This window comes from Coregonus clupeaformis, chromosome 7 (assembly GCF_020615455.1).
Source record: "Coregonus clupeaformis isolate EN_2021a chromosome 7, ASM2061545v1, whole genome shotgun sequence".
In the NCBI taxonomy this organism is placed as follows: Eukaryota; Metazoa; Chordata; class Actinopteri; order Salmoniformes; family Salmonidae; genus Coregonus; species Coregonus clupeaformis.
In genome coordinates, this window is record NC_059198.1 from 65,084,679 (window position 1) to 65,098,532 (window position 13,854).

General features: G+C 44.9%; 1 protein-coding gene across 7 annotated transcripts in view; it reads right to left on the reverse strand.

The window, feature by feature from the left end:
• The window catches only part of LOC121569995 (syntaxin-binding protein 4-like), a 234,059-nt gene that overhangs the window by 123,546 nt on the left and 96,659 nt on the right, over positions 1-13,854 (reverse strand). For all 7 annotated transcript variants that reach the window (XM_045221477.1, XM_045221478.1, XM_045221476.1 and 4 more), the window contains exon 2: positions 11,324-11,397. In XM_045221477.1, coding sequence (XP_045077412.1) covers positions 11,324-11,397 — 74 coding nt within the window. The remainder of the gene's footprint in view (positions 1-11,323; positions 11,398-13,854) is intronic.

A 13,854-nucleotide genomic window follows, 5' to 3' on the forward strand; every position in this document is an offset into this window, starting at 1 on the left:
TTCTCTGTGTAACCTGCTGCTACAGATAACTGCCAAAATAAAGGAAACACCAACATAAAGTGTCTTAATAGCACATTGGGCTACCACGAGCCGCCAGAACAGCTTCAACGCTCCATGGCATAGATTCTACAAGTGTCTGGAACTTCCTGTGTGGAAGCACCCCATTCATTTGATATACTATGCAGCCCTCATTTATTCAAGTGTTTCCTTTATTTTGGGAGTTACATGTAGAATGGACAGAGAGTTATCGCTCGAGTCATAACAAAATGGAATATACTCTCTCGCACACCACACACACCCGCACACACTGACACACACACAATCCACACACACACACACACCATCCAAAAATAAGAGCAGGACCTGTGTAGCTCAGGGCTAGTCTGCTGTTTCCAGGTGGACAATATGTTAGCACTAATTGAGTTTGGAGCGAGAGGAGCATGTTAATTATCTGGGATCAGGGTTAGGAGTTCCTCTTCCTTCACTCCTTTCCTCCTCTCTCTCTCTCTCTCTCTCTCTCTCTCTCTCTCTCTCTCTCTCTCTCTCTCTCTCTCTCTCTCTCTCTCTCTTCTCTCTCTCCTCTTCCTCTCCCTCCCTCTCTTCTCTCTCTCTCCACCTCTCTCTCCTCTCCTCTATCTCCTCTCCTCTCTCTCTTCCCTGTCTCGGTCCTCTTCTCCCCTCATGTTAATGATCTGGTATCTGGTATCTCCTCCTCTCTTCATCACTACTATCTGAAGAGAGAAGTCTGAGAAGGAGAAGGATGCTTTGGGGTGGAAGCACTTCCAAGTTAGCTGCCCCTGAAATGTGCACCTTCTCTCTCTCTCTCTCTCTCTCTCTCTCTCTCTCTCTCTCTCTCTCTCTCTCTCTCTCTCTCTCTCTCTCTCTCTCTCTCTCTTCTCCTTTGCTCTCTCTGTCTCTCTCTCTCCTTCTTTGACATGCTATCTCCTCCCCCACTCTCTCCCTCTCTCCACCTCTCTCCACCTCTCTCTCCACCTTTCTATTCACCTCTCTCTCCACCTCTCTCTTTACATCTCTCTCCACCTCTCATAGTGTATGAGTTAATTAGGGGAAAGGGAAGTGACATACATTTTCTACAAGAAACGCATAGTAATTTGGAAAATGAAGTTATGTGGCAACAGGAGTGGGGGGGGGGGGGGACAGTGGTGTGTAGTCATAAAAACTCAAAAAGTGGGGGTGTGTTCTCAAAAGGGTTTTTGCCATTGTCATATGAGGTTGAAGAGGTAGTTGAGGGGAGGTTATTAAAAGTTAGAGCAAGGTATGAAAACATCACTATGTGTCTGATAAATGTATATGCCCCAGTGGTGGCAGTTGAGAGGGTATGTTTTTTAGAGACATTATCAAATACCATTGAGAAATGTAATAATGAAGATTATTTATTTATTGCTGGGGATTTTAACTGCACAGTCAGTGATTTAGATAGAAATCACAAAGAACCTCATATAGCCTCAAGGACTTTTTTAAAACGCCTCATTGTAACACATGAACTGTGTGATATTTGGCAGAGTCAACATGGAGGCACGAGACAGTACACCTGGGCGCATGTGAGAGAGAACACCATCTCTATGGCCAGGTTAGATAGGTTTTATTGATTTGAGCATCAATCTCAGGTCTGTAAATCAAGTGTGATAACCCCAGTGGGATTTTCTGATCATTGTTTAATAACAGAGGTGGTGTTCATTAACGATGTAAAACCCAAAAGCGCATATTGGCATTTTAATATAACTTTATTGAGTGATGCTCACTTCAGGAAATGTTTTAGTTTTTTCTGGGAAAGGTGGAGGTCTCAAAAGGCCAGTTTTGTATCCCTTCAACAGTGGTGGGACATAGGGAAAATCCAGATTCAACAATTATGTAATCAATACACGAGGAATGTCACCAAGGATATCACCAGATCAATGAAAGCCCTAGAGACTGAAATAGTGGAACTCATGACGTTGGTTGAGACCACAGGAGATCGAGGCCATACTCAGGCCCTCAAGAGGAAAAAAGCTGCATTGGCAGACCTGCTGGGTATCAGAGCACAGGGGGCATTGGTGAGAAGTAAGTTTCAGGGAATCTCTGAAATGGATGCCTCATCCAAATTTTTCTTTGGTTTAGAGAAAAAGAATGGACAAAGAAAAATTATTAATTGTCTCAAATCAGCTGTTGGACAGGAGCTCACTAGCCCTAGTGAAATTAGAAAGAGGGCAGTAGAGTTCTATGCTGAGCTCTACAAGTGTGAGTACAAAGAGGATAAAACAGTGACACAGCAGTTCCTTGATGGGCTCCCACAGGTGGCTGCAGAAGCTCAGGTTGAGCTAGAGCAACCATTGTCTTTGCAGGAGCTATACACTGCATTAAAAGAGCACCAGGCATTGATGGGCTTCCCGTTGACTTTTTAAAGTATTTTTGGGCTATGTTGGGAGAGGATTGGCTAGCAGTAGTTAATGATAGTTTAACCGGAGGGTTACTACCAATAAGCTGCAGAAGGGCTGTCCTCACCCTACTGCCCAAAAAGGGTGACCCTAGGGAGGTGAAGAACTGGAGGCCGGTGGCTCTATTGTGCACTGATTATAAGATCCTGTCAAAGGCTTTGTCCAACAGGCTGAGGGAGGTGATGGGGCAAATCATACATACGGACCAGTCCTACTGTGTTCCCGGCAGGCAGATAGGGGATAACATTTCTCTGATTCGTGATTTTTTGGACGTCTCTAGGGCTATTGGGTTGGATGCTGGTCTAATTTCAATTGATCAGGAAAAGGCATTTGACCGAGTTGAACATCAATACTTATGGCACACTTTTGAGGCGTTTGGGTTCAGCTCTGGTTTTATTGCCATGATAAAGGTGATATATGGTGACATTGAAAGTGTATTGAAAGTTAACGGTGGTTTGAGTGCTCCTTTTAAAGTGTGTAGAGGTATTAGGCAGGGATGTTCTTTGTCGGGAATGTTATATGCCATTGCTATAGAGCCACTACTAAATAGCATTAGAAGTCGCATTGAAGGGGTGTACCTTTCAGAGGATATTCCTCCTATTCGTCTCTCAGCCTATGCTGATGATGTAGTTGTTTTAGTGAAAAATCAAGCGGAGGTGGATAGTTTGAGTCTAATGGTTGATCGTTTTAGGGGAATATCCTCTGCAAAGGTAAATTGGGAAAAAAGTTGTGCTTTACAGATTGGAGAATGGTCTGGATGGATCATGGCTTTGCCAGGGGGGCTGGAATGGTGTAAGGGAGGTTTTAAGTATCTTGGAGTGTACCTAGGAGATGAGGGGACAATGGAAAAAAATTGGATTGGGGTGGTTGAAATGGTGGAAGGGAGGATGAGGAGATGGCGTTGGTTGTTATCGCGTATGTCATATAGGGGGCGCACTATTATAGTTAACAATGTGATTGCCTCTGCACTGTGGCATCGGTTGTCAGTTTTAGAGCCACCATCTGGCCTTCTGGCAATTATTGTGGATTTTTTTTGGGATAAATATCACTGGGTTCCACAAAGTGTTTTGTATTTGTCAAAAGAGGAGGGGGGACAAGGTCTTGTACATCTTGCTAGTAGGGCTGCTGCTTTCCGGTTTCAGTTTATTCAAAGATTGCTTTATGGACCGGAAAATGTGGTTTGGAGAGGGGTGGCAGGTCTTGTATTACAGCAGGTTGGGGGATTAGGTTTAAAGAAGGCTTTATTTTTGGTTGATAGTAGCCAGATTTCTAGGGAGGGAGTACCTCCGTTTTACAGAGGCCTTCTTAGGGTGTGGAGCATTATGAAGGTGTCCAGACGAACGTCAGCGGAGTCAGCGCATTGGCTGTTGGAGGAACCTCTGGTGTATTGGGCAAGACTGGATTGTACAACTGCAGCTGTTCCATATCTCTCCAAGATTCTGGTGAAGGGCAAAATCATCACCTTAAAACAGTTAATGGCCATGGCTGGGCCCGCCTTAATGGATGGAAGACGGGTGGCTGAACATTTGGGAGTGAGGTCGGAAAGGATTGTCGGACAACTGCTGGGAAGCTGCAGGAAGGCTCTGTCAGCAGAAGAGTGGGGTATGCTGAATAGTCACAAGAAGAAGGTACAAGATGAAAACGTCTCATTTCCAAGACTAGGGATTACACCCAATATCCCAGAGTCAGAAAGAAAGGCGTTATTACTGGATTTGAGAGGGTTGGAAGAGGTGGGTTTGGATGAGGTGAATGGGAAAGACTTATATAGGGGGTGTGTCAAGGTTTTGAATAAAGATAAATTGAAAAATAGAAAAGACACTCCATGGAGGGTAAAATTGGGCATTGATGACAAGGTAAAGCCAGCATGGAGAGCACTGTACAAGCCACCGTTACAAAAAGGGTACTGGGGATATGCAATGGAGGGTTTTGCATGGCATCATTGCAGTTAATGCTTTTGTATCTGTTATTAACTCAGATGTTGGAGATGGATGCCCTTTTTGTAATATAAGAGAAACTATTTTTCACTGTTTTATGGAGTGTGAGAGGATAAAACCTCTCTTGGAAATGCTGGAGTCTTTGTTTAAAGCTGTAGGGGAGATTTTCAATAACACTGTTTTTATTTTGGGGTTTCAATATAGTAAGTAACAGAAAAGAAAATGTCAACTGTTAAATTTTATTTTGGGACAAGCTAAGATGTCAATTTTTCTGAGTAGGAAACATAAGATAGAAACGGGATATGGGCAGGATGTAAGATGTGTTTTTAAAGGATTAGTGAAAGCAATAATAAAAGTGGATTTTGAGTTCTTCTCAGCTGTAAAAGATCTCCCATTGTTTGAGGAGAAGTGGGCTTGCGAAAGAGCGGTTTGTTTTGTGGAGGAGGGGAAACCTCTCTCTTCACCTCTCTCTCTGTCTCTGTCTCTCTGTCTCTGTCTCTGTCTCTGTCTCTGTCTCTGTCTCTCTGTCTCTGTCTCTGTCTCTCTCTCTCTCTCTCTCTCTCTCTCTCTCTCAGTATAGTGATGCAGGTCGTTAGATGTTGTACACATGACATTGTGACATTCCGAACTTTATCCTCAACGTTATATTTCCCCTAACTAGCTGTTCCATTCTCTGTGTAACCTGCTGCTACAGATAACTGCCAAAATAAAGGAAACACCAACATAAAGTGTCTTAATAGCACATTGGGCTACCACGAGCCGCCAGAACAGCTTCAACGCTCCATGGCATAGATTCTACAAGTGTCTGGAACTTCCTGTGTGGAAGCGCCCCATTCTTTCGATATACTATGCAGCCCTCATTTATTCAAGTGTTTCCTTTATTTTGGGAGTTACCTGTAGAATGGACGGAGAGTTATCGCTCGAGTCATAACAAAATGGAATATACTCTCTCGCACACCACACACACCCGCACACACTGACACACACACAATCCACACACACACACACACCATCCAAAAATAAGAGCAGGACCTGTGTAGCTCAGGGCTAGTCTGCTGTTTCCAGGTGGACAATATGTTAGCACTAATTGAGTTTGGAGCGAGAGGAGCATGTTAATTATCTGGGATCAGGGTTAGGAGTTCCTCTTCCTTCACTCCTTTCCTCCTCTCTCTCTCTCTCTCTCTCTCTCTCTCTCTCTCTCTCTCTCTCTCTCTCTCTCTCTCCTCTTTCTCTCTTTCCTCTCTCCCTCTCCTCTCCCTCCCTCTCTTCTCTCTCTCTCCACCTCTCTCTCCTCTCCTCTATCTCCTCTCCTCTCTCTCTTCCCTGTCTCGGTCCTCTTCTCCCCTCATGTTAATGATCTGGTATCTGGTATCTCCTCCTCTCTTCATCACTACTATCTGAAGAGAGAAGTCTGAGAAGGAGAAGGATGCTTTGGGGTGGAAGCACTTCCAAGTTAGCTGCCCCTGAAATGTGCACCTTCTCTCTCTCTCTCTCTCTCTCTCTCTCTCTCTCTCTCTCTCTCTCTCTCTCTCTCTCTCTCTCTCTCTCTCTCTCTCTCTCTTCTCCTTTGCTCTCTCTCTCTCTCTCCTTCTTTCACATCTCTCTCTTCACCTCCCTCTCTCCACCTCTCTTCACCTCTCTCTCCACCTCTCTCTCCACCTTTCTCTTACCTCTCTCTCCACCTCTCTCTCCACCTCTCTCTCCACCTCTCTCTCCCTCTCTCTCACCTCTCTCTCCACCTCTCTCTACCTCTCTCTCCACCTCTCTCTCACCTCTCTCTCCACCTCTCTTCACCTCTCTCCACCCCTCTCTTCACCTCTCTCTCCACCTCTCTCTTCACATCTCTCTCCACCTCTCTCTTCACCTCTCTCTCCACCTCTCTCTCTCTCCACCTCTCTCCACCTCTCTCCACCTCTCTCTCCACCTCTCTCTCCACCTCTCTCCACCTCTCTCCACCTCTCTCTTTACATCTCTCTCCACCTCTCTCTCCACCTCTCTCTTCACCTCTCTCTCCACCTCTCTCTTCACCTCTCTCTCCACCTCTCTCTTTACATCTCTCTCCCACTCTCTTCAACTCTCTCTTCACCTACCTCTACCCCTCTCTCCACCTCTATCTCCGCCTCTCTCTCCATCTCTCTATCCACCTCTCTCTCCCTCTCTTGCCACCACTCTCCACCTCTCTCTACCTCTCTCTCCACCTCTCTCTCCCTCTCTCTCCACCACTCTCTCCACCTCTCTCTTTACATCTCTCTACCTCTCTCTTCACCTCTCTCTCCACCTCTCTCTTTACATCTCTCTCCCACTCTCTTCAACTCTCTCTCCACCTCTATCTACCCCTCTCTCCACCTCTATCTCCGCCTCTCTCTCCATCTCTCTATCCACCTCTCCCTCCCTCTCTCTTCACCTCTCTCTCCACCTCTCTTTACATCTCTCTACCTCTCTCTTCACCTCTCTCTCCACCTCTCTCTTCACCTCTCTCTTTACATCTCTCTACCTCTCTCTTCTCCTCTCTCCACATATGTTTACATTGCCAAAGCAAGTGAAATAGATAAACAAAAGTTATTTTTTTAAGTAAACATTACACTCACAAAAGTTTAAAAAGAATAAAGACATTTCAAATGTCATATTATGTATATATACAGTGTTGTAACAATGTGCAAATAGTTAAAGTACAAAAGGGAAAATAAATCAACATAAATATGGGTTGTATTTACAATGGTGTTTGTTCTTCACTGGTTGCCCTTTTCTTGTGGAAACAGGTCACAAATATTGCTGCTGTGATGGCACATTGTGGTATTCCACCCAGTAGATATGGGAGTTTAGCAAAATTGGATTTGTTTTTGAAATCTTTGTGGGTCTGTGTAATCCTTCTCTCTCTCTCTCTCTCTCTCTCTCTCTCTCTCTCTCTCTCTCTCTCTCTCTCTCTCTCTCTCTCTCTGTCTCTCGCTCTATCTCTCTGTCTCTGTCTCTGTCTCTGTCTCTCTCTGTCTCTGTCTCTGTCTCTCTCTCTCTCTCTCTCTCTCTCTCTCTCTCTCTCTCTCTCTCTCTCTCACTCCCTCTCTCTCTCTCTCTTGCTCAGGCACTGTATTAGGCCTCCATTCTAGAGCCAACAACAATGGGATTAGTGGGTGATGCTGTGTATTCAGCAGGGGAGCTACGCAGCAACACCTTTACTCTAAAAACAATATTTCACCCGTATACTGTAGCTATTGATATTCTATCAACACGTCGGCTTTATCGGGAAGGGTCATTTATACTTCATACAAGGTCCAGCAGTATGGGACAAGTTAAGTACCTTAGCCTCACTCCTGTTCAGGTGTTTTGGGACAGGTCAGCTGAAGAAGTGACCAACACATGGACGGAGAGGAGAGGAGAGGAGAGGAGAGGAGAGGAGAGGAGAGGAGAGGAGAGGAGAGGAGAGCGACTTACAGTTAGTGAGTGCATACATTTATATACTGGCCGCCGTGGGAAACGAACCCACAACCCTGGCGTTGCAAGCGCCATGCTCTACCACCTGAGCTACAGGGGTCTAGTTGTCTGACAACAAGGGTTATTTTCTAATGATTTCAGGGTGGGATTGTATGAGTAGCAACAGTTTCCTCCAACAACCCTGCCTGGATCCAACATCCTGCTACCACCAGGGGTCTACACTCCAAAGCCAACCATCGGTACCCTAAAGGTAAGTGCTGACCTTTTGCTACAAATGTGTGTTCCACAGTGCAATCTGACAAATCTTACACACACGTTTCCCTTTCAAATTGATTACTATATCACCATTTCAGGGATGTAGTGTGAAAAATGCAATTGCATTTTGAGACCTGGCATGTTGATTAAAACGCCTGAGGACATCATCCACTGCCCATCCACTATCCAGCAGACTAACAGAGCATGGAAGGGACATGTGCTCACTCTGCACTTATATGTCCCCTCCTCTCTTCTCCAGACCATCTCCGGTGACCTTCTCCCTTACCTCACCTCGCTGATCAACTCATCCTTGACCGCTGGCTATGTCCCTTCCGTCGTTCAAGAGAGCGAGAGTTGCACCCCTTCTCAAAAAAACAACACTCGATCCCTCTGATGTCAACAACTACAGACCAGTATCCCTTCTGTCTTTTCTCTCCAAAACTCTTGAGCGTGCCGCCTTTAGCCAACTCTCTTGCTATCTCTCTCAGAATGACCTTCTTGATCCAAACCAGTCAGGTTTCAAGACTGGTCATTCAACTGAGACTGCTCTTCTCTGTGTCACGGAGGCTCTCCGCACTGCTAAAGCTAACTCTCTCTCCTCTGCTCTTGTCCTTCTAGACCTGTCTGCTGCCTTTGATACTGTGAACCATCAGATCCTCCTCTCCACCCTCTCCGAGCTGGGCATCTCCGGCGCGGCTCACTCTTGGATTGCGTCCTACCTGACCGGTCGCTCCTACCAAGTGGCGTGGCGAGAATCTGTCTCCGCACCACGTGCTCTCACCACTGGTGTCCCCCAGGGCTCAGTTCTAGGCCCTCTCCTATTCTCGCTATACACCAAGTCACTTGGCTCTGTCATATCCTCACATGGCCTCTCCTATCATTGCTACGCAGACGACACACAACTAATCTTCTCCTTTCCCCCTTCTGATAACCAGGTGGCGAATCGCATCTCTGCATGTCTGGCAGACATATCAGTATGGATGACGGATCACCACCTCAAGCTGAACCTTGGCAAGACGGAGCTGCTCTTCCTCCCCGGGGAAGGACTGCCCGTTCCATGATCTCGCCATCACGGTTGACAACTCAGTTGTGTCCTCCTCCCAGAGTGCGAAGAGCCTTGGCGTGACCCTGGACAACACCCTGTCGTTCTCCGCTAACATCAAGGCGGTGACCCGATCCTGTAGGTTCATGCTCTACAACATTCGGAGAGTACGACCCTGCCTTACACAGGAAGCGGCACAGGTCCTAATCCAGGCACTTGTCATCTCCCCGTCTGGATTACTGCAACTCGCTGTTGGCTGGGCTCCCTGCCTGTGCCATTAAACCCCTACAACTCATCCAGAATGCCGCAGCCCGTCTGGTGTTCAACCTTCCCAAGTTCTCTCACGTCACCCCCGCTCCTCCGCACACTCCACTGGCTTCCAGTTGAAGCTCGCATCTGCTACAAGACCATGGTGCTTGCCTACGGAGCTGTGAGGGGAACGGCACCTCCGTACCTTCAGGCTCTGATCAGTCCCTACACCCAAACGAGGGCATTGCGTTCATCCACCTCTGGCCTGCTGGCTCCCCTACCTCTGCGGAAGCACAGTTCCCGCTCAGCCCAGTCAAAACAGTTCGCTGCTCTGGCACCCCAATGGTGGAACAAGCTCCCTCACGACGCCAGGACAGCGAAGTCACTCACCACCTTCCGGAGACTTTTGAAACCCCACCTCTTTAAGGAATACCTGGGATAGGATAAAGTAATCCTTCTACCCCCCCCTTACCCCACCCCACCCCCCAAAAAAACATTTTAAAAAAACATTGTAATGTGGTTATCCCACTGGCTATAAGGTGAATGCACCAATTTGTAAGTCGCTCTGGATAAGAGCGTCTGCTAAATGACGTAAATGTAAAAAAATGTAAATGTAAAATGTAAATATGATGCACTAATAGAATTAGAATGATTAGAACACACATGTAGTGTTAATGCAACATTGTTCATTCTAATTATGTGGTTCTACTGTTCCATGATGATGCCAGCTCTAGACTGTAGTTAGCTAGTGTGTTGTAGAACAGAATGGGGAAGACACTTACCCAGACCCATCTCACAGTCATTAAATATAATGTGTTCTAGACTTACCCAGACCCTTCTCACGGTCAGTAAATATAATGTGTTCTAGACTTTCCCAGTCCCATCTCACAGTCATTAAATATAATGTGTTCTAGACTTACCCAGACCCTTCTCACAGTCAGTAAATATAATGTGTTCTAGACTTTCCCAGTCCCATCTCACAGTCATTAAATATAATGTGTTCTAGACTTACCCAGACCCTTCTCACAGTCAGTAAATATAATGTGTTCTAGACTTACCCAGACCCATCTCACAGTCATTAAATATAATGTGTTCTAGACTTACCCAGACCCTTCTCACAGTCAGTAAATATAATGTGTTCTAGACTTTCCCAGTCCCTTCTCACAGTCAGTAAATATAATGTGTTCTAGACTTACCCAGACCCTTCTCATAGTCAGTAAATATAATGTGTTCTAGACTTTCCCAGTCCCTTCTCACAGTCAGTAAATATAATGTGTTCTAGACTTTGTCAGTCCCTTCTCACAGTCAGTAAATATAATGTGTTCTAGACTTACCCAGTACCTTCTCACAGTCAGTAAATATAATGTGTTCTAGACTTACCCAGTCCCTTCTCACAGTCAGTAAATATAATGTGTTCTAGACTTTCCCAGTCCCTTCTCACAGTCAGTAAATATAATGTGTTCTAGACTTACCCAGACCCTTCTCATAGTCAGTAAATATAATGTGTTCTAGAATTACCCAGACCCTTCTCATAGTCAGTAAATATAATGTGTTCTAGACTTTCCCAGTCCCTTCTCACAGTCAGGAAATAGAAAGTGTCGTTTGAGGAATTTTCTGAAAACTGTGAGTATAACCACTTTTCCAGGCGCAACTACACCACTGGTCAGTACTGTAGCTAGCTGAATGTGTTGTGGGATAGAATGTGTTAGGTTGTGAGTGTGTTGTGGGATAGAATGTGTTAGATTGTGAGTGTGTTGTGAGTGTGTTGTGAGTGTGTTGTAAGTGTGTTGTGAGTGTATTGTGAGTGTGTTGTGAGTGTGTTGTAAGTGGTGTGTTGTAAGTGTGTTGTGAATGTGTTGTAAGTGTTGTGTTGTGAGTGTGTTGTAAGTGTGTTGTAAGTATTGTGTTGTGAGTGTGTTGTAAGTGTGTTGTGAGAGTGTTGTAAGTGTCTTCTAGAATAGAAAGTGTTATAGACTTACCCAGTCCATTCTCACAGTCAGTAAATTCTATTTCATGAACAGCACGATCTACCCCATACGGACCCATTAGTGTCCTAGAAGAAAGGTAAAGGAGAGGAGAGGAGAGGAGAGGAGAGAGAGGAGAGGAGAGGAGAGGAGAGGAGAGGAGAGGAGAGGGAGAGGAGAGGAGAGGAGAGGAGAGGAGAGGAGAGGAGAGGAGAGGAGAGGAGAGGAGAGGAGAGGAGAGGAGAGGAGAGGAGAGGAGAGGAGAGGAGAGGAGAGGAGAAAGAGAGGAGATGAGTTTGAGGTGAGGAAAAGGAGAATGGAGGAGGGGAAGAGAAAATAAAACAAAGTGAATCACCAACATCAAGCTTTACATTGATTATACATGGTTTGATAACAAAGAAACAAACTAATTGACCATACTCCGGAGCAGTAACCAATACACATCTCCCTTATACAGTACACACACTTCCTGGTTTCACAGTTTCCAGAACACCACCAGGTCACTAGAGCATCATTAAGCTGGTGCAGGTTTCACCATAGGGCTCTATTTGAAAAAAACACAGTGGTAAACCTTAGCGCTGGCAATAGCGCTATAGGTCCGGTGGTGTGTCAGAAATATTTTTTTGCTGTTTTCACAGCGGGAATTATGAGCGCAAGACCTGGAGGTGGCACAAAAAGGGCTGAGCTATGATGAATAAATAAGTTGTAGGTGTGTCGAGGCTTGACCCGTCACTGGCCAACCAGAACATGGATTAAATTGATATTTTGTGTCACTGATCTACACACAAAACCTCATAATGTCAAAGTGGAATTATGTTTATAGAAATGTTTACAAATTCATAAAAAATTAAAAGATAACCCAATCAACCCTTAGTTATGGCAAGCCTAAATAAGCTCAGGAGTAAACATTTGCTTAGCAAGTCACATAAAAAGTTGCATGGACTCAGTCAGTGTACAATCATTATATTTGAATGACTACCCCATCTCTGTACCCCACACATACAATTATCTGTAAGGTCCCTCAATCGAGCAATGAATTTCAAGCACAGATTCAACCACAAAGACCAGGGAGGTTTTCCAATGCCTCGCAAATAAGGGCACCTATTGGTAGATGGGTAAAAATAAAAAAAGCAGACATTGAATATACCTTTGAGCATGGTGAAGTTATTAATTACACTTTGGATGGTGTATCAATACACACAGTCACTACAAAGATACAGGCATCCTTCCTAACTCAGTTGAGCCCAATGGTGAATTTAAAACAGTTATAGAGTTTAATGGCTGTGATAGGAGAAAACTGAGGCTGGATCAACAACATTGTAGTTACTCCACAATACTAATAAAAATGTTCCAAACATGCATCATGTTTGCAATAAGGCACTAAAAAAGTAATGCAAAGAATATGGCAAATAAATGAACTTTTTGTACTGAATACAAAGCGTTATGTTTGGGGCAAATCCAACACAACACATCAATGAGTAGCACTCTTCATATTTTCAAGCATGGTGGTGGCTGCATCATATGTTTTACTTTAGTTTATTTAGTAAGTATTTTCTTAACTCTATTTCTTGAACTGCGTTGTTGGTTAAGGGCTTGTAAGTAAGCATTTCACTGTAAGGTCTACACCTGTTGTATTCGGCACATGTGACAAATAACAAGTGAAATGAAAAAAAATAACTTGTTTCAAAAGATTCAAAAAATTAATAACGGAAAAGTGGTGTGTGCATATGTATTCACCCCCTTTGCTATGAAGCCCCTAAATAAGATCTGGTGCAACCAATTACCTTCAGAAGTCACATAATTAGTTTAAAAAGTCCACCTGTGTGCAATATAAGTGTCACATGATCTCAGTATATATACACCTGTTCTGAAAGGCCCCAGAGTCATCAACACCACTAAGCAAGGGGCACCACCAAGCAAGCGGCACCATGAAGACCAAGGAGCTCTCCAAACAGGTCAGGGACAAAGTTGTGGAGAAGTACAGATCAGGCTTGGGTTATAAAAAAATATCAGAGACTCCCAAGAATATGGCACCACAACAAACCTGCCAAGAGAGGGCCGCCCACCAAAACTCACAGACCAGGCAAGGAGGGCATTAATCAGAGAAGCAACAAAGAGACAAAGATAACCCTGAAGGAGCTGCAAAGCTCCACAGTGCAGATTGGAGTATCTGTTCATAGGACCACTTTAAGCCGTACACTCCACAGAGCTGGGCTTTACGGAAGAGTGGCCAGAAAAAAGCCATTGCTTAAAGAAAAAAATTAGCAAACATGTTTGGTGTTCGGCAAAAGGCATGTGGGAGACTCCCCAAACATATGGAAGAAGGTACTCTGGTCAGATGAGACTAAAATCTAGCTTTTTGGCGCAAACCCAACACCCCGAGAACACCATGCCCACAGTGATGCATGGTGGTGGCAGCATCATGATGTGGGGATGTTTTTCATCAGCAGGGACTGGGAAACTGGTCAGAATTGAAGGAATGATGGATGGCGCAGAATACAGGGAAATTCTTGAGGGAACCTGTTTCAGTCTTCCAGAGATTTGAG